Source organism: Vanessa atalanta, chromosome 6 (assembly GCF_905147765.1).
Source record: "Vanessa atalanta chromosome 6, ilVanAtal1.2, whole genome shotgun sequence".
Classification (NCBI taxonomy): Eukaryota; Metazoa; Arthropoda; class Insecta; order Lepidoptera; family Nymphalidae; genus Vanessa; species Vanessa atalanta.
Genome location: NC_061876.1, coordinates 4,285,873 through 4,309,206, shown reverse-complemented (window position 1 = coordinate 4,309,206; position 23,334 = coordinate 4,285,873). Strand labels below are relative to the sequence as shown.

Here is a 23,334-nt window from a genome sequence, read left to right as displayed (position 1 = left end):
CGATCTAAAAATAAAATCTTATCTCTGCAAAGTTTAAAGGTTTCACAGAGCTTTTCATTACCAGGAACGCAGTGAGATCAAATAAAAATAGCACCGTTACAGTTGAATATACAACGATAAAATTATGACCTTATATGAGAGTAGGCGTTGATACTCGGCAGTCGACGACACGTGTTGCATGATGACATGCCTTTTATTACGTATGAAAAACTGGAAAAAATACCCTCAAACAGCATAACATGGATTATGTTACTTATGATTTTGTTTTAAATATATTTTTGCTAAAGGCACTGCTTTATTCCGTTTTATTAATCTACAAATATTTAATCATTACAATCAGTTTTATTTTATACTGTACAATTAAAAAAATTGTTACGTAAAAAGGCGACTTTTATGAAACATTATAAGAGTGCTCCAAAAATGTATTCAAATGAAAACCCAAATATAAATTACATATTTCCCTTGAAAACGGACTTAATGCTATAAACTGCTGGGCTTAAGCCTCCTCTCCATCAGGTTCAAGGAGAAGGTTAGGAGAGAATTATGATTAACAAAAAGGCCGCTTTTCGAATTCCAATCAGTTCGACTTGAGAAACTTGGAATATTCATTTGTATGAAAGTGTTCGCTATCAATAAATGTTTCTGACTTGCAATAATACTAAGTTCTTATACGAAATTGGAGTCGAGAATAATACGCGATCAAAGTGTCTGGTCTAGGTGAACGTATTTATTTTCATAAAATATCTTACTATATTTCAAAAATTAAAAAAAATCAGAATTAATAAAAGGAAAAGAATATCTCATTATGAAATTAGCTATTTCGTTTGGAAATATGCATATTAAACAATTAGGTAAATAGCCCCAAATTACGAGCCCTTTCAAAAACTCGAAGCACGCGATAAAACTACGTAGGAATCAAGAGATTAATTAGGCTTACTTATTTTGTAACTATTTTCGGGCCCGGGGCGTGGTGACGACAAAATCGTGAGTCTCGACACGTATTTCAATCGAACGGCTCGGTCAGCGGGTTGGCTCGAACGGACGAGCTTTTACTAAATAATATAACACCATTTTACTTCATAGAATTTCAGACGTTTCAATTACTGTATCGAACAAACTTCTATTGACTGAAAATATTTTACAATGCTTGTATTGTATGAAGTAAAAACATGATTATATAATTTTTTACCGTGTGGTTTCATTATTTAATTAAAACATTTTTTAAGTAAATAGCACATAAACATGAGAGCCTTCTTATGAGTTACATGTGAATATTTTTAATAACACGGTGAAATTCGGGCGAGCCTAAAAGTGCGGCTAGAATAAATGCTTACATTATCTTCTAGTAGAAGGATTAAGTCTTTTATTATATTTTTTCCAGGCTGGATTTCATGGCTGGAAAACTAGGCTTTAAGTTTTTATAATACAAACATTACGAAGATATTATAGAGTCGTACCATTCGTGTTGGTTATTTGAAAATTTTATACAAGCAAAATATTATACGTTTTGTCCTTCTATTGAAGATTTATATTTACTTTCTTATATAATTCAAATAACCAGCTGTTTTATATTATGCGATCTTAAAAGAGAGAGACGTCATTATGAATCTAGTATTTAAATATAGATTAAATTACTGCAACAAGGCTTATAAAACGTTTCGTTAAAACATTCCTTCGTAAAGATACTTCGCTATTAAATTAGTGATAAGGCTTCGTCTGAACCTATCTGGTTGGTACCTACCACTCATTACATGTTCTGCTGCCAAACGGCAACACTTAGTATTGTTGGGTTCCGGTTTAAAGGGTGAGTAAGTCAGTAACTCTACAGGCACGACGATATAATGTCTTAGTTCCCAATGTTAGTGACACATTAGTGTTATGAAGAATGGTTATTATTCCTTGAATTTCCAAAGTCTATGAGTAGTGGTGACCACTTACCATCGGATGACACATTTGTCATTACGATTACTTGAGAATAACATAAAAAAAAAACATTCTTAGATGAAAAAAAATTAATGAGCGTCTATAGTTCATATAATATCGCCGTTGAATATATACTTATATTTATAAAGTTACTTTACTAATTTCACAATCATATAAAAATAATGATTAAATATACCCGTTGTAACAACAGTTAAAACATTGTAATCTATAAATTCAATCCCATTATTTGATAAATATAACGAAACCAAGTTCAATTGTTCACTTTTCACAATGGTCCTATAAGTAGAAACTCTGCCAGAATCAGATAAAGAAATGCAATTTGCAAGGCATTAAGGTTAGGACGAATTGCGATTCTCTAAGCGAGCGTTAAACTTGCGTTAATACAACAACCACTACTTGAAAAGCTTCACGGTGGCGCAAATTCTAACAAATGGAACTAAACGAAGGGTATGTTGTATGATTCTTGAATAATCAAGTACATGTAAAACGCTTAAATTATGAATCAAAGAATAATTTTCATTGCGTTGACGCTGTAATTAAATTAGTCCAACGTAATAAGCGACGAGCTTGGAATTGTGATCGTAACACTGGAAACCGGAACCAGTTGTTAAACCGTACATTTATCCCAATTAAGCTGAATAAACAAAGCGAGCGATTTAACGCAATTCACGTACAAAACAGATTGAGTGAAACAATTTATGACGATTTGCCGTAACAAGCTTTCCGAGTTCAGATTTAGTATAATAAATCTCTATAACATAAGTTAAAAAGTACCATATTTCATTTTCTTATCACCTCATGTGAAAACAAATATTCTCTTATACCCGCTGGGTAAAAAGTTACGCCGCGAGCATAAAAGATAGCTCAATTCCGAAATGCCGTAACGCCAGACCATTACACAACGAATAAACCGACCTTCACCTTCGCAATAACCCTTTTCGTTGACTAGGACTCCGGGGAAAACATTGTGCGAAGCTAATTCAACAAACCTTGATACAAAGGCTTCGCTAAAGTTAGACGGATAAAGAGATTTCGCTGGAAGCTAAGAACTAAATCGAAGGTTAAAAAGTTAGAATAACATGATCACCGTTTGATGGTCTATAACATTATTGAATACCAAAAATGTATTAGAATAATAATGATGGCTTACGATACTAAGGTTCTTATATGCCAAATTTTATAGCTTAGTAACGATACAGTGCTCAATATTTAATAACCAGTTATGGATAAATAAAATAATTTAATAACATAACATACTTTAATAAAGGACAGTTTTGTTCCATCGACTTTTACTAAATTTTGACGTCTGATATGAACACGTAATGTTACTGATTCTATAATAATAATAATAAAAATGATATAAGTTACGTTGCATTTTTGTAATTCATTAAAAACTGCAGAAATTTGTATTAAAATAAAACAGGCAGATAGATATCTTAGCGCAATACAGACTATATTATTTAATTAATATATAAAAATATTTAAAGGCCTATGAAGTATTACATTGACTTTGGTAAATTTTGCTACTACATTAATTTATGATTTAATAACATTTAAGAGAATGTGCTGTAGCTGAGCCTTCCGCGCTTCTTGATGGGATGGTGTTTGAGACTTCTGGCACGCTACTTCAATGCGGGGCATACATATAATCTATCATAATATCATAATAGAATAGGAGATGATGCCGCAGATTTTTATCCGACACACGCAGATTCTTCTTTACGAACAAAAACGAGATTAATGATAAACACAATATCGGATGGCGCGTGTAAGCCCACAACTTTTAGTTAAAGACTCACGTGTTCTAACCACTAGGGCTCGGCTCGTTGGTTTATAAAAACTGATAATACTCAATTTATATAACTATATCAACACGAATGACAAAAGAGACTTCCATCTTATTTAGCAAATTTGCGTAAATTAAAATGTTTCCTGAGCTGTATGAGCTGCTGATAATAATCAGTTACTCGAATGAAAATTAATATGAGAAATCGATAGAAACAGCACGACCTTCATTTGTTCCACCATTACCAGAGAAAGCTGCCAAGTTATCCGTATTGTAATCAATACAAATTATCAATTCAAAACCAATACGATTCTAACCAGAATTATACAATTTAATAAATTACATAATACTTGAAACTAAAAACTAATTACTTATTTCTAATAAGCATTAAATAATGACTGAAATTGAGATAAATAAATCGAGTAGAAAAGGAAAATAGTACTGAATAAAATAAACTACAGACGTTAATAGGATTACGGGAATCTGGGTCAGTCAGAGGCTGGTCTTTAAATCCGACACATAATTACATAGAGGCGTCATCAAGAGAAGTATCACAACTCTTTTACCACCTCGTTTAGGAGCCACTAAAGAAAGAAAAAATGTTCAGCGAAAATTACGGTTGCAATTATTTTAGCATTCTAATTTACATAATCCTTGCATTAAACATAAATCACGGTAAAGTTTTACTAACATTTTAAACAAAGGATTTCAATTTCGAAATTATAACTACATCAATCATTTTATCTTTTAAGCATTTTAAAACGTTGAAATTAAACGATAGCATTTTAAAGTTTTACAAAAATTTAACAAATTAACTAGGGAAATTAAAATCTTTGAAAATGTAAATAGAGAGTTAAAATATTCACATTGCACAACTCAATTACCCGAAATGAATTCGATTTTTAGCAATAATATTTCTTGCAATAGACATATAGATATATATATATATATTTATATGTGTGTGTATATAAGAGTAGGTACAATATATATTCCGTACCCAAATTTTCATCTAACCGTCGATTGTATTTATATACATTCATAATCTACAACATACATTGTACTTTTATGAGAAAAATGAAAATTGAACAATACAAACATATCAGAGGTTTCAACTGTTAACAATGTTTACCGTAATTTCAATTCCAATAAATTTAATTATATTCGTTACAGTTGTAAGACTTCTAAATGTAAAATATACTTTATGTTGAATTATTATCAACTGCTTTTTATATTCAAAATCTAATCTCTTGTAAACAGTATATGTCTTTTACTATAGATGATTTTTACTTCAGTTGATTGTCATATATATTAATAATTTCGTGCAGGTCTAGGATAGACCAGATCGAAACCTATCCACAATTAAAGATCGTTAAAAAATTTTTTAATCGACATCATATATCCGCAAAATTCGTATAATCGCAATATTTCGATATTAAACATGACAGTTCATCGGTGGCCATTTTTGACGTTTACGGGTTCTTTCTGAATGTGTGTTGCAAATAATAATACGGATACTGTAGTAAGTATATTTATATTTGTTTAGTTTTAATTATTCTACCCGAGCAAAGCCAGGGTTTTCACCTAGTTTAGTATAAAGCGACACAGTGTCAGAAAATTCTTCGGTAAAATAAATTTAAATCTTCAAGAACCAAGTATCTCTTTTATTTAACCGAACCTAACTTTATAATAAAAATAACCGTCACACGTTGAATTGTGTAAAATGTTTCCACAATCAGGGTTTACATAACGTGTTCTACGTTCCTGCAGAAAATAGTTTAAGTTCGAAAGCTTTTCTTTTATCGCAGTCCGGTTACTCTGAATATAACGAAACTATTTTTGAACACGTACACAATTTCCTGTTTAGTAATAAACTTTCTTGGTTGTTAATAAAAATAACACGCTCTTCTAGTTCATATAATTATAATAAAATTGTATTTTAATTTCTTTACCTAAGAACATTGCAGTGCTCATTCCCCGAGCCTTGTCAGCCAGTGCCTTGTCAGTACTGACAAGGTTTCTCATCAACCACTTATAACATACCCTGGCTTATGCAAAACAAAGAAGCCAGTAACATTGGCTAGTATACTATATTCCATAACAGATTCGAAGTGATCTAAACGGATTAAATTTTTATTTTTACGCTTAACATTACTGAAGTGAATAATTCGATAATTCTACCAGCGTCTCTTAAGACTTTTTCGAATGACGAATCCAACTAATTATTATTATTAATTACAACTAATTCAAAATGAACTAAATTAAAAAGGCAATGTGAATGAATAAACAACGACAAAGCTGAATAGTAATTAGTATTCGAGGGATAATTAAATGAATAATTAAAGAGTTAAATGAGTTTCAGTAATAAGGCAACAATACAGCCCTTAGTATTAGGTATGCTTATCACGAATTTGGACAGTCATAAAGCCAAGGGTCGCTTGGATATTGACTTCGTACACCTTTACAGCCTCTAAACCACATAGCCCTAAGTGTTATTTAAGGTTTCTCAATAAAGATATCAAATTAAGTACCTACTACATTCAGAGATACATACAGTTTACGGTTACGTGGAGTGGAGTTACGTAGGATAATGCTTTTATTAATGTATTAGTGTTACCATAAAAAAGCCCAGGCTTGATCTTCATGAAGCACCCTGGACTAAAAGTGTGGTGATCGATTTTAACAGATTAGCTTTAAGCACGAAGTAACTGATGCCTTAGAAGTATATGACGTCAACATTAATCAAAACGCAATGTTTAAAGAAAAAGATGTTGATGCTTTATATTAAGGTTATACTGATATATATATAATGGAAAGCAATAGTTAAATCACTGTTACTATAAACCTGTCCTATCTGTTTTGGGGCCGTAATAAATTTTAAGTTGGGAAACTTACTCGGATCTTCAGACGTGAACCGTAAAACAGGCAAAAATGTGCACAATTTGTATCGAAGGCAACGGAAACCGGCCGCGCTCTGCGGCAACCCTTACGTAATTCATTCCACGCCCCCCACCCACCTTGACACTCCTGAACGGCCCGCTTAGCCTCTCTGTATTATATTACACATTCGCACCGTATTTGCACAACCCTGTGTTCCCGAGAGCCGAATTTGCACAGCACTGGACTGTTGTTAATAATGGCAACGTCTCGCAAGGGTATCGAGGTCGACGAGTTTCTATTTGATGCGCAATCTGTTTGATACTAATTGTTTTCAATGTAATTAAATCAACGAAACACAGCACTCGACTTTGAAACAATTCTACCATACTAATGTAAAGTGAATTTATAGAATAGAAAAGGTTTCTCTTATAAGATAAACCGTATTTCGCGTCAGCTAAGAATTGAATGGTTCAAGATAATTTATTGTGTCACACGAAGCTGATTCAGGGAGGCCAATTTTACACGAGCTCGGCATCTGTTTATCACCTGCGATAAATGACGCGGGTCGTTTCATCTCAATCCAGTACATATTTTACAAGTCACAAGCTTATAAAACTTGTTTTAGAGCAATGTGTTCTCTTAACAAGAGATTGTCATGAATTTATATGAAGTTTTAAAAAATCAAATCCAAATGTAATAAGAAGAAATTGATGCGATTATAAATAAACCATCTACCAGCCATCTACCATTTGTCATGAAAAGTCAGGTCCAATAAATTGTAGTCGAATTATTGATAAATAGGACGGATAAAAAATATTTTGAGATTAAATATTTTGTAAAAAATACATAATATGCTGAAAGGCAAAAAGAAAATCAAAATCTTGATCCGACATGTCGTGTTCGGTCGAGTTAATATTGAATAAAGTATCGCCATACAAAAAGAAGCCGGCATTAGTTCCTGTATTATTTTTACACTGTCGTATAATCGTCCCGTTATACCCTTAGGGAACGGGACTATGTAGAGTATTGACCCACTAAAACCTCTGCAATAGCCACCTTTAACTGGCAACCTATATTTCCAATTGAATGCGAATGAAACCGAAAGCAACGTTGTAAGATATTTTTAATTCAGCAAATTTATATTTTAAGAATCAAGCTACATTATCATTGTGACTCATGACCAGAAACATGGAGTTATAGACTTTTTAAATATACACATAAGATATATATTAATAAAGTTAATAGTTTTAAGTTTTATATATTAACTAGCGACCCGCCGCGGCTTCGCATGGGTGCAATGCTGATACTAAGTATAATACAGAATGTCTTACAACGTTCACAGTTTTTCAGTCATTAGACAATACAAGCGGCTATGTCCCTGCGTTTTAAATCTGTAATATGTATTTTGAACTAACTCGCAGGATTCAGCCAGCGTTTGCAATGTAAGCGCAAAAAATATGTTTATTTACGACATCACTTCAGAAACCTCTAAAATTATCAGTGTTTCTCTATTATATTGTGCATGTATTATATGTATAAACCTTCTTCTTGAATCAATTTATCAAAAGATCTAAGCATACATAGAGACAGACAGCGTTAATCGACTTTTTTTTATACTATGTAATGAAGACTCTCCAAGTGTTGCTAGACGCAAGGTATATGTGAGTGAGTGAGTGTTTATGTAGAAAAGATAGTGTGTGTGTGTGTGTGTGTGTGTATGTAGAAAAGATAAGTGTTTGGATCGTAGATCAGAATATTCCCACGTTCAACTAACAGTAACAACATTTGATTCATGAGTCGAGAGATCATTGTAGTGATAAGCACATCAAAAGTAAGCAATGTTTTGTAAATAATATACACGTTATATGTATTTAATATTTTATGAAGTAATGTTTTTGTACAAATTTAATCATTACAAATGAACGTTTAATAAAAAAACATGGATTTTAAAACTTTTCCTAACGCTTCGTCTGGCACATTAAAACATACATATTTATATAAAATATATGAAATACATATTTTCATTATAAATTATCCTGTCCATCGTGTATTTATATATAACCGTAATAAACATGTATGGCTTTAGTTTAATTTAGTTAATTTTAATAATTCCTTTTGGTCCACTCTATGGTAATTTAAAACGCCTAATGTTAAATTTATGCTAAAATAGCTAGCAACTCTGAAAATGGAACTTGCCGGAAGTTTAAACTTATGCCGTGAAGTCCGACATATTTGAAACATGTAACTAGGCATACGGATATGCATTCGCTGAAGGCTGAGTACATTTCCGTCGAATAATAAATAACAATGTCGATGGAATATGAGTTTACTAATTTAAACTAGACAATTATTAAAAAATAATAGAAAGTTAGTTTGTTAGAATTCGTGCAAATTAGATGTTAGTCCTGAATACTGGTTAGTCCTGAGATGTTAGTTATAGTATAGATGTTAGTCCTGAGTCCTGGCCACGCAACCCTGAATTAGTTGTTGGATTGAAGTTCATCGTCATTTTATCAACTTATCTTGTTGTACACTTCCATATAAAATAAAATATAAATATTTACAATATTGTAGAACATTGATTTCTTTAAATTCTATATAATTTTAAGAGAAAACAAAGTACGTTACTCTTGTTATTAAGGCATCATCTAACTTAATATAATGTCTAATATTTGAACAAAACAAATAAGTAAATCAATTTGGTGTATATAGCAACTAAACCAACGACCTCGAGGAAACCCGTCGAGGCTTGATTTGGACAACAGCCAGAAGCATTAACACAAATATTGTGGTAACTTGGACAGTGCACGAGGGTTTAATGCTAATGCAGAAAACACAAACGTACATGAACGCAAAGTTTTATTTAGCGAAAAATTCATAGCTATTATACATTGTCTTCGCAGCCATTAAATCATACTATGAATATTTTCAGTGCAGTATAGCCTAATAATATCAAATCTACGAATTTATAGCTGTCGTGCTTCCAAATTTAAATTTTATCGTAAATAAATTATTTTAATTTCGCTTCAAGTCCAGTATGCAAATGATGATAAAAAAAAAAACTTCCATCGCATTGGGAATATTGAAAAATTAATCACGAGAAGCAATTGTTCCTCTAGGAAGTGGTTCAAATTTAATGAATTTTAATTCCCAAGCGGGTTACGGAACATCGTATCGTCGGTTACCAATAACGGAGTAATTATTTTTTAACTGGCTTTCCAAGGGCAGCCTCGTAAATCCGTTACATTACGCTGTTTACTCTCATAACGATATTAATAGGCAATAACTACAATGTCCTTGGGTTAGATATTAACAGCTTAAAAAGCAAATTTACTGTTTGTAGATCATTTATTATTAAATACTGAAACATTTCAAGATCATCGTGGAATTAATAAGTTTCGATAATAAAATAAACAGCCCATTCATTTTATTCGTCAGATTACGAAACAAGTTTACGATAAATAGTGAGAAAACATCGGTATTGTTATTCAGAAAAATGGAAATAACCTTGACCCGTCGCAATTATGACTGTCTAGGTCAAAACTTAATAATAACGTTTCATTATTCTCAATCTAATGAATTAGGTATAAACATGTCAGTGAATATACAAGTCGGCCAGCGGATTTTGGTTGATGACCTGACGAAAGCCAAATTTAGAAATTGTTTGAGATATCTGATACTGTATGAAGTGATGTCATACTTTTATAACGCGAAATAAGCAATTTTTGTTAATATATATATATTAGTAATTCGTATCCCTCTAAAAGTGCTCTTAACGACACATTTTTTTATAAAGTACAGGAGAAAATTGCAGGTCGATCCTTTCGGTCAATTCGGTCGTTTGTGGAACCTATTTTTTTTTTTAACAATAAAAAAATCATTGACCGAAACGCGCCACCAAGAAGCGTTTTAAAATTTCGAACTTATTCTATTACGTATTCAAATTATTTCTCTTAAAAACATTATGTGACTAAAATCGAATAACATAACCGTTAGCAGGTCAGACTTCTTACGAGACAACAGTTAAAAATAGATACGACGCAAGACGTGAATCAGCTGATGCAAAGTGCATGACGTTGAGGCCGCGCTTACAATAGAGCTATTCAATCTTTTTCCTTCTTCTCTTTTTCCCGACCCTAATACGGAACCTTGCTATTAACTCCGTTGAGAACATAGAAACCCAGTGACTTATTCTGGTGTGACGTTTTTTACAAACAGGATAGTATCTTAATTTGTTTGTAAATAACATTACATTTAGATAGCTTTGTTTTATTGCAGCCTGTGTGAACTCACAACTATAGCTACTTGGACTATATCATATATAAAGTAGAGACTTATTTTAAATATTGTTAATATACGACGAATTCGAATTCAAATATCAATATTACAGCATATCAAATTAAGACAACCATGCCCTGTAATGATATATATACAGTTTTGTATTATAAATAAATAAATTTATTCTTTAACATCTTTAGTTCCTTTTTCTTGCCTAATGAACCTTTGTATTAAATTGCTTATAAAATAAATATATAAAAATAGTCACCAAAATACTGATATCCCATAAATTACATGTAGGTACCTATTACATCATACGTGGTACAGAATTTATCCTTTCCGATCTCCAATTGCTACTGGCTTTGGGTAAGCTTGACATGAATTTAAATCAGTTCAGGTTAAAGCGTTCATTTCGGGATTTCAGACCGAATATTCATAATGAGGTTAAAAGTTACTTTATGAATATTTTGTTATTTTGAACACTAAAATTTTACTCAAAACTATTTATTATTTAACAGAATAGGTATTTTATTATATATCATATAAGAATTGTAAACGAATACGTAAAGTAGTGAAGATAATTATTATTAAAGGCTTTTCATGCTAACTATATAAAAAAAATCTTAATTAGCTTATTTAATTATAAACCTAAATATTTGTATACAAAAAAAACCGCGATGGTCCCGTCGGTTACACCTTAATGATACGAAGACCACAAAATTTGAAGACATAATATTTGAAATTCTGTGAATTGTATAACATATAGATATATTAGCGTCAGACGGCAGTCGTTGATCGGCGATCTTAACATTTCATGACATACTTACACTTTACTTACTTTATGAATAATTATTACTCTGAGATCGATGATGCAATTATGACGGATGTTTATGATTCAACTTATACGAAGGCCACGCACCGGAAACTAACATCGTCAGCTGATAAACGTATACACTAGCATTCGTAAAATACATGCAAAATTCAAGTTTCACAGTTGTTATCTAATTAATTAAACTCTACCACTGACTGAGTCATTGCAAAGGCTAAACTAGTGAGTTACGACTTTAATTTTGCACAGAAGTTTTTGATTTAACGTAGCAAGCAAGAAACGATTTTGATAAACTAGGAGTGTTATATAGAGAATGATGCTATGTATGAAAGAATTTCATTTTTCAAGCTGGTATTATGGAAACTTGGTGTTTAGGCTTCTGCTTACAAATCGATGTCAGTTTTATTTTTAAGGGGTACAGTAAAACATTTTTACGGTGATGAAAACATGGAAATTCAGATTTTTTTTTACTCGGTAAGTAATTCCTCGCCGTGACCCAAAGGATAAAAAAGAAGCCAGAACAGGTTACCTGGAATTACATTTGAGAAAATTTGTATGATTCGCGATATATTGCCGATGGAAAATCCCCTCCTATCGAGAAACCGCTCATTAAATAACAAGACAGTCGCAGATACACTGTCATTTTTTAATCAGACTTATCAGTTTTCGATCAATAAATATTCACACTAATTAAATCAAGATCTAATTAGACTTTCGATATACTCATCGATTCAAATTCCTGGATTTATAAAAAGCTATCTACAAAAAGCAATCATTACATATATTTTTTAAATTATGCTAAATAGATGAATTCGCGTATTTTGTATGATAAAAACTTTGAAAGAATAAAAAAGTCTTATTAGATTTGAGTGGAATCATATACATATATTCATTTATGTTTGAATAATATTTTTGAATATAAAAAAATATTACTGGTTTTAATGTCATTCGTCGCTCCTGGTGGTTGATGTAACGACGGGGATTCCCCTCATATAAATATTAATATTTTGGCCTAATTGAGTCAAGTCAAAGTCTTAATTTAAATCCCACAAGAAATCCAGGATAAGCATAATATCCGCTTTTCAAGCAATGATATATAAACATTCGACAGCACATCTATTCGCCCGTATTGACTAATACATCGTGTAACACGCCCCACGTATTTTTACACGCGTTTATCCAATTATCTCGTTATATTTCTAAAACTATCCGTTCGAATTGCAAAGTGGAAAGGACAATATTTATCCGTATAAAACCTTCGAAATTAATGTATGATTTATCTTGATAAGTATTAATATTTTGTGTTTCAGAATTTTTCGTATCGTAAACCACAAATAATTTTCCAAAATATATGAATCAAGCTTTTTTGTATATATTATAGTTTCGGCATTCTCTTCAAAATTGCCTAGATCGACAATTTTCTCTTAATATTAGGATACCTTCTAAATTAATATATTAATATAATATGAATGTTTCATATCAATAAGATTAACAGTGTTTGTGTAAAACCAAATAAATAAAAAAAATGTCTGTATGCTAAAATAACAGAATATATTAGTCTGTATATTATGTGTGTATGTGTCTTATCTTACAAACATTTTTAATTACATAGAAATAATCTGAGTTTTGTTACAAAAAAATGATGTAATTAGATAGCAACTGATATGGACGTAGAATATAATTCATCTCTCATTATACTATACAATTACAGAGAAACAAATTATATAATTTGAGAGTTCTCTTTAACTAAACTTAACTTGTTACTCTTTAAAGAACACAGAGATACTTTTTGTATATTTAAAATTTTAAACATACATAAGTAGACAAGTTAATTACTTTGACTTGTAATCTGCATTCAGTATTATTCTTTTGCAAATTTGAGAAAATTACTTTTGAATTGTTTTTATTTTTTTTCAATACATTGAACAAAATTGTGTAATATAAATAAATACTAATGCTTAGGAATCATATGTATCTTTAGCGAATACATTTGATGTTTTAAAGAATAAAAATGTATGTGTGTTATGTTATATAACTGGTATTTTATAATCTCAATTATAAGTGATAGAACTTTTAGTAATATTGGATTGTATTCTGCTGAACTCGCTGTGTAGAATATACAATCAATTATTTTTTTTAATTAATCAATTCGGTGAGACGTGGGAAATCATCCTTCAGCATAAAACTATAAAACTAGATTTGACATTAAAAAAATCTATGCAATAAAAAATACTGAACTATTTCTTTCAGAGCCTATCTCAATTCAATATTTTGAATCAGCATAATTAATTTTAGCTAAAATATTCGTGTTTTAATTAATACTTTGAACTTTGTGTAAACACTAAGTAGTTTAAAATGACTAAATGGATATGTTCTTATCTCAACAACATTTTTTATTTATTATTTGAAAACATGAATTCTCATCTACCTACACATGATGACTAAGAATTATGAATGATAAAAAATTTAATGTGGCTTGAAACAGATAAGTTGGTAAACTGCTTCTATATTCAGAGAATATTTTACCATTGCATGGTCTTAATTAAGTAAAATAATAATTTTAAAAAATGGGAATAGCAACAATTTGTCGCTAATATATTAATATTTTTAAGTGTGAAAAATCCTACCTTGCAAGGTTTTATAACAATGCCCAAAAGACTGGTTCTGATATAGGCGTTTTGAAGGAACACTGCGGAACGCAACAAATTGTCTTACTTCAATGACAGAACGACCACAATCATTCAGCAAAGAAGTCACGGGTGGGGCGACCAGAAAACGAAATCTTAGAATAGTGGCTTAGATGGTAACTCTTGTAATTTACTAGACTACAGACGCTATTTACTAAGTTTTAAAGTATGCATAGTTACAAGGCTACTTCTTTGTGAATTCGAGGTCAGCAAATAACCATTGGTTATATTAGGAGTTGAAAGATTAAAGGGGAGGCTTACCGCTTGAAGCGCCGCTAACCTGTCCTTCGTCATCCTTTATAGAAAATCACACACCAAATAAACGTTTTATCTCGTTACACAATCCCATTCACAGATATTTTTCTAACAAACGTCACTAAACTAAAGGACACGAACACTAGTTCACTTCACTCAAAAAATCGATACAACGAACGAACGAAACTTCCAAGTTCCATCCATCAGTCTACTAGGACAAATATTGCAAAGTTGTAGATGGCGTAACTGACTCTGAAGTATATGACGTCATTACTGCAGGGTCGGTAAAGTAGTATCTATAAGTATCGTTATTAGATTCATTATATTTTAATACTAAAATAAAACTTTTTCTCGACAAATAGATAAACTAATAAATATATTGTATTTTTTTAATCAAAATAACATTATATTTGAGGTGAATAATCCATAACACAAATATTTTTATAAAATCAATGAGTACGTGTCATGACTACTGCAGTCATTGCGCCTGTGGATGTCAAGCGATTCTTCCGTTTAGTCAAGTGACGCCATTGTGAGCCGTAACGACTTTTAAGAGCACGGACTTAAATCTTAAATTTCTTAAATAATCTTGGTAAATTGTGCTTTTATATACAGTAAATATATTCTTGGTGTAATACACTTTCTAATTTATTTTATATTTTGTGTTTATGTTACGTAGTTTGTGTGTTATTTTCGTTAATCTTCGGTACCATTGAGCTAAATTCCTGTGATGGTAGTTGAGCGCCATTCGGACAAAACTTAAAACAAATTGAACTTGTCAGTGGAAGCTTAACAACTAAACCATTTGATTTCTCACAAAGTACATCGTATATTGCTTTGAAATGTTTTGAAAATAGTTGTGAAATAAATAATTAATCTACTCGTGAACCTATATGGTGCGTCATGTCAAACGAAATACTTAAGTTTTTAATCTTAAAACTTTGTTTTCAGAAACAGAAATACAAAACAATTTACCATAATGGCCACAGATGATATGCCCACATTTAAATGCGTGCTGGTCGGAGATGGCGGCACCGGAAAAACTACATTCGTCAAACGGCATTTGACTGGAGAGTTCGAGAAAAGATACGTCGCGACCCTCGGCGTTGAAGTACATCCCTTAGTTTTCCACACAAATCGAGGTCCTATCAGATTTAATGTTTGGGATACGGCGGGTCAAGAAAAATTCGGAGGACTTCGAGATGGTTACTATATTCAAGGTCAATGTGCTATCATCATGTTTGATGTAACCTCTCGTGTTACGTACAAAAACGTACCAAACTGGCACAGAGATTTAGTACGAGTGTGTGAAGGAATCCCTATCGTTCTTTGTGGTAACAAAGTAGATATCAAAGATAGAAAAGTCAAGGCAAAAACAATCGTCTTTCACAGGAAAAAGAATCTTCAGGTGAATATTTTATGTCTAAAATGCTTCTTATATTTCATTTTATTTTCGTCTGTTTATCCAAGATAATATAAATTATCATTAATAAATATAATTTTCTTTTCATTCTAGTACTATGATATCTCTGCTAAGTCAAACTACAATTTCGAAAAACCTTTCCTGTGGTTGGCGAGAAAGTTAATTGGTGATGGCAACTTGGAGTTTGTTGCCATGCCCGCACTTGTACCCCCAGAAGTCACTATGGACCCACAGTGGCAGAACCAGATCGAAAAGGATCTCAAAGAGGCACAAGACACTGCTCTGCCAGAAGAAGATGAAGACTTGTAAATATAGCAAAATAAATTCAAATTTCCAGTGCCCTCTTCTAAATGTGATCAAAGCTGATTAGGCTTATATTGAAATGAGTTTTTCAATTATTTCATTCCATTAGGTTGCAATCGGTTCATAAGTTCAGTTTTATATTGTGAGTTTCATTAAAGTCATTTGCTTTAATCCATGCATGTAAAAGTAATGTTTAGCTTCAATAATATTGTTATAATAATAATGTCCTTAGTTCAATGTTTTATTGTAAGTCATAGAATAATTGACATTAATATGATATAAAATCTCATTTTATCAGATATTGTGTCAAATTATGGATACATTTGTGAACTATCCTAACTACCTACATGTTAAAGTTATGTGTTTTGAACTTTGATCTTTTGTATAGTATTATTTAATTATAAAGAAAACTGTTAGATATATTTTTTTAAGGTTAACTAATTAATAACAACCTTTACCGTTGAAATTCACTACTTAATGGTTTTCTTTGTAATACATGGCTTGAGACAAATATTGTCCACTACCTAATTTATTTATCAAAAATATCCTTGTTTGATACATATAAGGACTGACAATATTTCACTGTAAAAATTGTGGTGATACTTTTTGAATAAACTTAAAAAAAAATCCAGTTGTTTCATTAAAATATTAGGCAATTTTATAAGATAATTATTATAGTCAAGATTTTATTTACTATTTAAATGTTGATATTGTAGAATACTCTACTATTGCAATTTCTAAGAAATTCAACTGATTCATTGACATTGACAAAATAAATTCACATAAAAAAAGACCACAAAACATAAATTTTATGTTAAATCATGTGTTTTAGAAAATGAAGGCATCATGGCTCAGGTGAATGATTCAAAATATTATTAATAAATAGTAGTTTATTTCAAATACTTGTCAGAACAAGCATAAAGTTCTTTGATTATAATGAAAAATATATTGAAAACAAAAGAGGGAAGTTATAACTCATACAGATTTAGTATTGATTGAAACACCATTTATAGTTTTTAATTATTTATGTATTATTTAAATGCGTACAATATAACTACATCACTAAAACTTAAAATACTAATACCAAATAACAATTTACTTCTTTGCTGCTGCCTTTTCTCGTGCCTTCTTTCCTTCCATAAGCTTCAACCTATCATCTTCTGAAAGGTTTGAATTAATTTTTGTAATAACACCTGTTCCTAGTGTCAAATCTCCCAAACGAAGAGTAAATCTCTGACCAGTTTCACAAACCATGGGTTTTAAAAGACGCAAATTTAAGCTGCAAAAAATAAATACTTTTAAAAAAGTTACCAATGATTTAAACAATAACACAGTTTTCCATTCAGATTGTTTAGACACTAAAATAATCGCTTCATATCAATGATTGGCCTATACTTACGTAGCATCTTCACCAGGCATAACCATTTCTTTCTGGGGGATAGTAACTTGAGTTGCACAATCCCATGTCATAGAAAACATCTGAAGTTGGATAAATGATGTAAAAGGCTTAGAACGACCTCCCTCTTCCTTACTCAATATGTAAACAGCTGCTTCTAGGCTGTCATGAGCTTTGACAGTGCCAGGCTTAGCCATTACCATGCCTCGTTTGATTTGTTCTCTCTTAACAGCACGAACTAAAGCACCAAGCTGGTCACCGGCTTGTGCTTCTTCTAAAGTCTTGTGGAACATTTCAACTCCAGTTACAGTTGTTTTCATTACCTTACCGTGACCAACAATTTCACATTCAGTACCCTTTTTCAATGTTCCTGTTAATGACAATGTTACCTAAGTTGAAGTAATAATGGCTATAAAAATATAATATTTATAATTGATATTAAATTCTATTTACCTCTGTACAAACGTCCAGTTAAAACAGTACCACGACCAGGAATAGAATGAACGGATTCTACAGGCAAGAGGAATGGTTTATCTAATTCACGAACAGGTGTTGGAATAAATGAATCCACTTCCTCTAAGAGTTTGCTTATAGCTTCTGAACCAATTTCTGGATTTTTTCCTTCTAAAGCACTCAAAGCTGAACCTGTAAGTATGTTAAATATAGATTAGTTATTAGTATTAAGTAGCAAATAATTTGTAAAACTTACATGTAAAGAACTTTTACCCTTAATAACTGGAATTTTGTCTCCATCATAACCCATTTCAGTCATAAGTTCACGAATTTCCATTTCTACAAGTTCGACCATCTCTTGATCAGCTGCATCAACTTTATTGATAAACACTACAACATGTTGAATACCAATTTGCTTTGCAAGTATAAGATGTTCCCTTGTCTGAGGCATAACCCCATCTGTCGCTGCTACAACAAGTATTGCACCATCCATTTGTGCGGTTCCTGTGATCATGTTCTGAAAATGTAATTTTGTTTATAGATAAATATACTAGTTGAGACCTGACATAATATTTCAATGTTATGTTCAAATCATTTACTAAAAATAAAAATCATTTACCTCAGACAATGTTATAAATAGTTGATGAAAGAAAAAATAGATTGAACGACAAAAGTAATGAAAATAATACACACCTTAATGTAATCCGCGTGCCCGGGACAGTCAGTGTGGCCATAATGCCTTTTCTCAGTCTGATATTCAACGTGAGCTACATTGATTGTGATACCTCTAGCTTTCTCTTCTGGTGCATTATCAATATCAGAATATCCTTTCTTTTGGGCCAAATTAAGATCAGATAGTACTAAAACATAATAATTTATATGATAGACAGCATTTTCAATATAAGATTTCATTATATTTATTTTTATGAGCAAATATTTGTACCTTTTGTGATGGCAGCTGTTAAAGTAGTTTTTCCGTGGTCAACGTGTCCAATTGTCCCTACATTACAATGAGGCTTAGTTCTTTCAAAAACTTGTTTTTCAGCGTAGTTCCTCCGGAGTATGACACTTAGAGGAGACAAAGATGGCAATCCACTGCATCGCAAATTGGAACTCTGACTTTGTTTTAAAACTAATTTGAGTGCTGTTAATCAAAAATAAATATTAGAAAAAGCTACCAAACAAAATATTATGTTTCTATTTATGGACTATAAAAATATAAGCCTGTATCTGATCAAATGAAACTTTTACATAATATAACCTTTTATATTTTTTATTTTGTTACAACGATATGACAAAACCATATCTATAGATTAGATATATAATTATATTTAAATTAAAATAATTATAACTACAAAATAAATGTTTAAATCATTAAAATTAATTAGTACCTGGGTTAACCAAACTTTTAGCAAATGATATAGTCGCCATGATTTTAGGCAAACCACACCAATTGCTCTGTAATATTCAGGATGACTTAAACAGTTATCCTATAAATTTCAATGCTTGTTAAATGCTGTTTCTACAATATAAATTAATTTAAGAAATCTTTCAATACCACACCGAAAAAATTATAGATTGGATTTATCTTATGTCATAGACAAACCCTTATTTTTCTTTATTAGAAATATCTATAAAAATAGTTGATCTAGATTCTAGGGAACTAATAAACTAAACATAATGATATTTTTTTATATGTACACCCTTTCATAAACAATCGAGGTTTTTTTTAAATAGTATGATGTAATGATTTTTTTTTATTAATAATATGATGTCATAACTAATTAGAACAAATTTTAATTGTTCAAAAAACATAAATTTAAAAGTGAACACTGAATTAATATTTTAAAAAAAAACCTACATATGGCACAGTTTAGCTTTTAAGACAATATAATAATTGTGCTTAAGTATTTTTAATTGGTCTGCTGTAGTTTTATTTAATAATGATAATAGTAAAGGTAAAGTGCATGAGTGACCTGTGAGTCTATCCGGACTTAAGGTTAGACCTTAGAACTACATTCTTTTTACAAACATTGCTAAAAACCAAATTATCAATTGCATTTTTAAAATGCACTATTACAATGCCTATCAGCACCTTCGACCCCTACGTAATGATTAAAAAATCTTGCTAATAATAGTTTTAAAATGTAGTTATTGAATTTACTGAATTTTATATAAAGTATATAATAAGTATTTATATAATACAATTGTCTGTTAACTGTTCCAAATCTGTAAAATTGTTGTAGTGCAAGTTGTAGTTAAAATAAATAGAAAAAAATAGAAGTCATTTATTTTTCTTAAAAATATAGCAATATTAATAAATTTATAACGTAACTCAGTTACCTACTAATGATATTAAGCATTGAAAAAACATGAAATATAGTAAATTCAATAATGGTTTAGAAATCAAAATCATCACTAGCTACAGACACTGTACGGTGAAGTGTGATCTGAGAATCTTCCATTATGTTAGTCTGGTCTATGGTGTCAGGACGTTTTGAAGAATTATCTGAAAATCATTTTAAATAATAGTTATATCTAAAACAAATAGACTTTATTGAAGATACATTGAAAGACCTTCAAATAAATTTATATATTTAAATTGAAATTATACATATCTGTAATTGTTGTTCTAACTCGACCTTTAATTAATGCTACATTATTAACAATAATATACATTGTTAATGTTTTATATACACCTCATCATATTTTTTGTTTTTATTTCATAAATATGCAAATCCGCCTTTATTACCTACCGTTTACGATACTTTTTACTAAATCTGAATTAGTGTCAACTTGTACATTTAACGATTCTTTGAACGAATTATTATCGTTTATATCAATTTCATTTATTTTTATTCTCTTCCCCAACGTTATTACGTTACTTTTATTACTAGATTGACTTTCATCAATTTCATTGTCAGTATCGGATTCGTTTGGCAGATCGATATTGAACTTTCTTTTAAAACGATCTTGATACTTTTTCATGTCGTTTTTAGTAATTGTCTTTGGACTAGCTATAGTTCCCTTATATCTTGCTATGAAACTGTATTTAATTAGACGATCCGAGAGTGATAAATTATCTGCATCATTTGCTTGTATTATGGCTACTTCTAAACGTTTATTATAACTTTTTCTCTTTGAAGAGGACTTTAGCAGGTTCTTATTTTCTGTGTAGGGTTTTAATTGAGCCGGAGCCATCCATGCTCTTGTAACTTCAAATGCATCAAAAAATACTACATTATAATGAGTCTGCAATGTAAATGTGAATATTATTTTATTATTTGTTTATAAAAATTGGCAAGCTATACAGATGTTTTTTATCTTTAATAAAATCTAGAGCACTCAATATGTCAATTCATATAAGGTAATAAATGCAGAAATATTAAAACTTCGTAAAAGTCTAAATCTACGAATGTATAATATATAAGAACGATAAAATTAAAAGACATTCTGCAACATCATAAATAAAATCATACGGGAATATCGGAGAACCCATCAAGCCAATAATACTGCTCGGTGTCAGGACAGTCATCGACCATGGCCGGCCACCAGGGCCAGCCCGGCATTCGAGCCAGCACTAGAGACCCTGCAGCATACTCGCTATGGATAAGATCTTCCTCATCCCGAATATGAATCGGCACTTCTGGTGCTGAACATGATGCCAAGGAAGAATCTGTAAATGTTCATTTCAAGTATATATATTTTTTTAATTTTCATATTTTCCTTTTCATAGAGAACATCCAATAAAATTGATTGATAGTAAACGCATTGAGTAGTTTGTTTTGTACTTATAATTGGCTGAAAAAAATGTAAGCATAGTACCTGGATTCATCCTACAGTACCAACTCTTGGGTAGTTCATGGCTGTCTAAAACACTTGGAAGATACCGCCAGCTATCACAGTCGTCGCATTGCACCCAAAGACCTTTAGTACGTCGTTTCTGAAGCCAAAGCAGTCTTTGGCGGTGGGACAAATCTTGTGCAGGCTGACTGAGAATATCTTTATAAATGCTGAAATATTCTTTAACGTTTTGTTCCAGGAGATTGAAGGCATTAAAGATCACTACAATGTTTTTACTGTAAGTCGGTCTTAATATTAAAACTGTTCTAAATATTAAACTACTAACTCAGGATTGATAAATTACCTGCTTGTCTGAGAATCTGTCTTTTCGCTGTTCGTAAAGGTAATGTTTTGCTTTTTGTTATTATTTTGCGATCGAGACATGGTTTGCTGCTATGGAATATATGTAGTTTAGATAGGAACATAATGTTATTAAAATATTTTGCTATACACGTTAAACTACCCACAATTTGTTTTATACCAATGATTAAATTGATAAGATTTTCACAAATAACATATAAGCAGCCCGTAAATGTCCCACTGCTGGGATAAAGGCCTCCTCTCCCTTTGAGGAGAAGGTTTGGAGCATATTCCACCACGCTGCTCCAATGCGGGTTGGCGGAATACACATGTGGCTGAATTTCTTTGAAATTAGACACATGCAGGTTTCCTCACGATGTTTTCCTTCACCGCCGAGCACGAGATGAATTATAAACACAAATTAAGCACATGAAATTTCAGTGGTGCCTGCCTGGGTTTGAACCCGAAATCATCGGTTAAGATGCACGCGTTCTAACCACTGGGCCATCTCGGCTCACAAATGCTCATTGAAAAATAAATTTGTAACTAGTAATGTCTAAAACAATGAGTAATTATGATAACCCTATTTATATTTTTCAACAGTCTTCAAAGTTATTACATAACCTAATTTTTATTTATAATAATATATTACTAACTGTTGGTTGATGAGCTTCTTCCACAGGCTCGAATGCTGTTTCAAGAGGTAAATTACCTTTTTTCATCTTGTTTTTAAATAACTATAATGAATATATTTTAAAATAGTTAAGCAAATAATTATTTTCTTAAAATGGCGTTAATAATATTGGCGGGAAAAATAATTATGATTACGCTAAGCAAATTAAATTGGTTGGGTGTTTTATTGTGTTGTATCGAATAGATTTAATAATATTATAAATTTAATAATTATTTTTCGCATTTTGGAAATCTTGTTACAGAAAAACATTAGTATTTTTTTTTCAA

The 23,334-nt window shown here is 31.1% G+C and overlaps 4 protein-coding genes and 1 long non-coding RNA gene across 16 annotated transcripts in view; 2 read left to right on the top strand and 3 right to left on the bottom strand.

The window, feature by feature from the left end:
* The window catches only part of LOC125065020 (syntaxin-1A), a 53,546-nt gene extending 38,654 nt beyond the window's left edge, over positions 1–14,892 (bottom strand). For all 8 annotated transcript variants that reach the window (XM_047672421.1, XM_047672425.1, XM_047672426.1 and 5 more), the window contains exon 1: positions 14,663–14,892. In XM_047672421.1, coding sequence (XP_047528377.1) covers positions 14,663–14,695 — 33 coding nt within the window. In that variant the 5' untranslated portion in view covers positions 14,696–14,892. The remainder of the gene's footprint in view (positions 1–14,662) is intronic.
* A 218-nt stretch (positions 14,893–15,110) lies between these two features.
* LOC125064913 (GTP-binding nuclear protein Ran) lies at positions 15,111–17,003 on the top strand. Of its 2 annotated transcripts, none has more exons than XM_047672224.1 (3): positions 15,111–15,248; positions 15,608–16,064; positions 16,173–17,003. In XM_047672224.1, exons 2-3 carry the CDS (start codon positions 15,636–15,638, stop codon positions 16,386–16,388), a joined length of 645 nt encoding a protein of 214 aa, XP_047528180.1. In that variant the 5' UTR covers positions 15,111–15,248; positions 15,608–15,635; the 3' UTR covers positions 16,389–17,003. The 2 variants fall into 2 exon arrangements, with proteins under 2 accessions (XP_047528180.1, XP_047528179.1); XM_047672223.1 differs by lacking the exon at positions 15,111–15,248 and adding an exon at positions 15,460–15,476.
* A 391-nt stretch (positions 17,004–17,394) lies between these two features.
* LOC125064532 (elongation factor Tu) lies at positions 17,395–19,829 on the bottom strand. Its single transcript, XM_047671630.1, has 7 exons — positions 19,623–19,829; positions 19,175–19,375; positions 18,925–19,091; positions 18,505–18,748; positions 18,232–18,423; positions 17,782–18,148; positions 17,395–17,661 (listed from the first exon to the last, which is right to left on the bottom strand). Exons 1-7 carry the CDS (start codon positions 19,660–19,662, stop codon positions 17,478–17,480), a joined length of 1,395 nt encoding a protein of 464 aa, XP_047527586.1. The 5' UTR covers positions 19,663–19,829; the 3' UTR covers positions 17,395–17,477.
* A 712-nt stretch (positions 19,830–20,541) lies between these two features.
* On the bottom strand, positions 20,542–23,156 carry LOC125064606 (zinc finger CW-type PWWP domain protein 1-like). Of its 4 annotated transcripts, none has more exons than XM_047671742.1 (6): positions 23,031–23,156; positions 22,379–22,467; positions 22,057–22,223; positions 21,711–21,907; positions 20,988–21,483; positions 20,542–20,740 (listed from the first exon to the last, which is right to left on the bottom strand). In XM_047671742.1, the coding sequence occupies exons 1-6, from the start codon at positions 23,094–23,096 to the stop codon at positions 20,631–20,633; spliced, it is 1,125 nt and encodes a 374-aa protein (XP_047527698.1). In that variant the 5' UTR covers positions 23,097–23,156; the 3' UTR covers positions 20,542–20,630. The 4 variants fall into 4 exon arrangements, with proteins under 4 accessions (XP_047527698.1, XP_047527695.1, XP_047527696.1 ...); XM_047671739.1 differs by having other exon boundaries at positions 20,548–20,740; positions 22,057–22,244; positions 23,031–23,154; XM_047671740.1 differs by having other exon boundaries at positions 20,548–20,740; positions 22,057–22,244; positions 22,379–22,464; positions 23,031–23,144.
* LOC125064607 lies at positions 21,854–23,002 on the top strand. Its single transcript, XR_007119592.1, has 3 exons — positions 21,854–21,926; positions 22,274–22,417; positions 22,978–23,002. It is a non-coding gene; the product is annotated as an uncharacterized LOC125064607 (long non-coding RNA).
* Positions 23,157–23,334: the final 178 nt, after the last annotated feature.

Bases quoted from the DNA above. Each gene is read 5' to 3' on its own strand.
- LOC125064913 (XM_047672224.1), top strand. From the start codon at position 15,636: ATGGCCACAGATGATATGCCCACATTTAAATGCGTGCTGGTCGGAGAT. The intron at 16,065-16,172 runs GTGAATATTTTA...TTTTCATTCTAG, and splicing joins ACAGGAAAAAGAATCTTCAG to TACTATGATATCTCTGCTAA.
- LOC125064532 (XM_047671630.1), bottom strand. From the start codon at position 19,662: ATGGCGACTATATCATTTGCTAAAAGTTTGGTTAACCCAG. The intron at 19,092-19,174 runs GTACAAATATTT...ATTATGTTTTAG, and splicing joins AACAGCTGCCATCACAAAAG to TACTATCTGATCTTAATTTG. The intron at 18,149-18,231 runs GTAAATAGAATT...TGTCATTAACAG, and splicing joins AACTGGACGTTTGTACAGAG to GAACATTGAAAAAGGGTACT.
- LOC125064606 (XM_047671739.1), bottom strand. From the start codon at position 23,096: ATGAAAAAAGGTAATTTACCTCTTGAAACAGCATTCGAGCCTGTGGAA. The intron at 22,245-22,378 runs GTAATTTATCAA...AGAATATTTCAG, and splicing joins ACAGATTCTCAGACAAGCAG to CATTTATAAAGATATTCTCA. The intron at 21,908-22,056 runs GTACTATGCTTA...GAACATTTACAG, and splicing joins GTACTGTAGGATGAATCCAG to ATTCTTCCTTGGCATCATGT.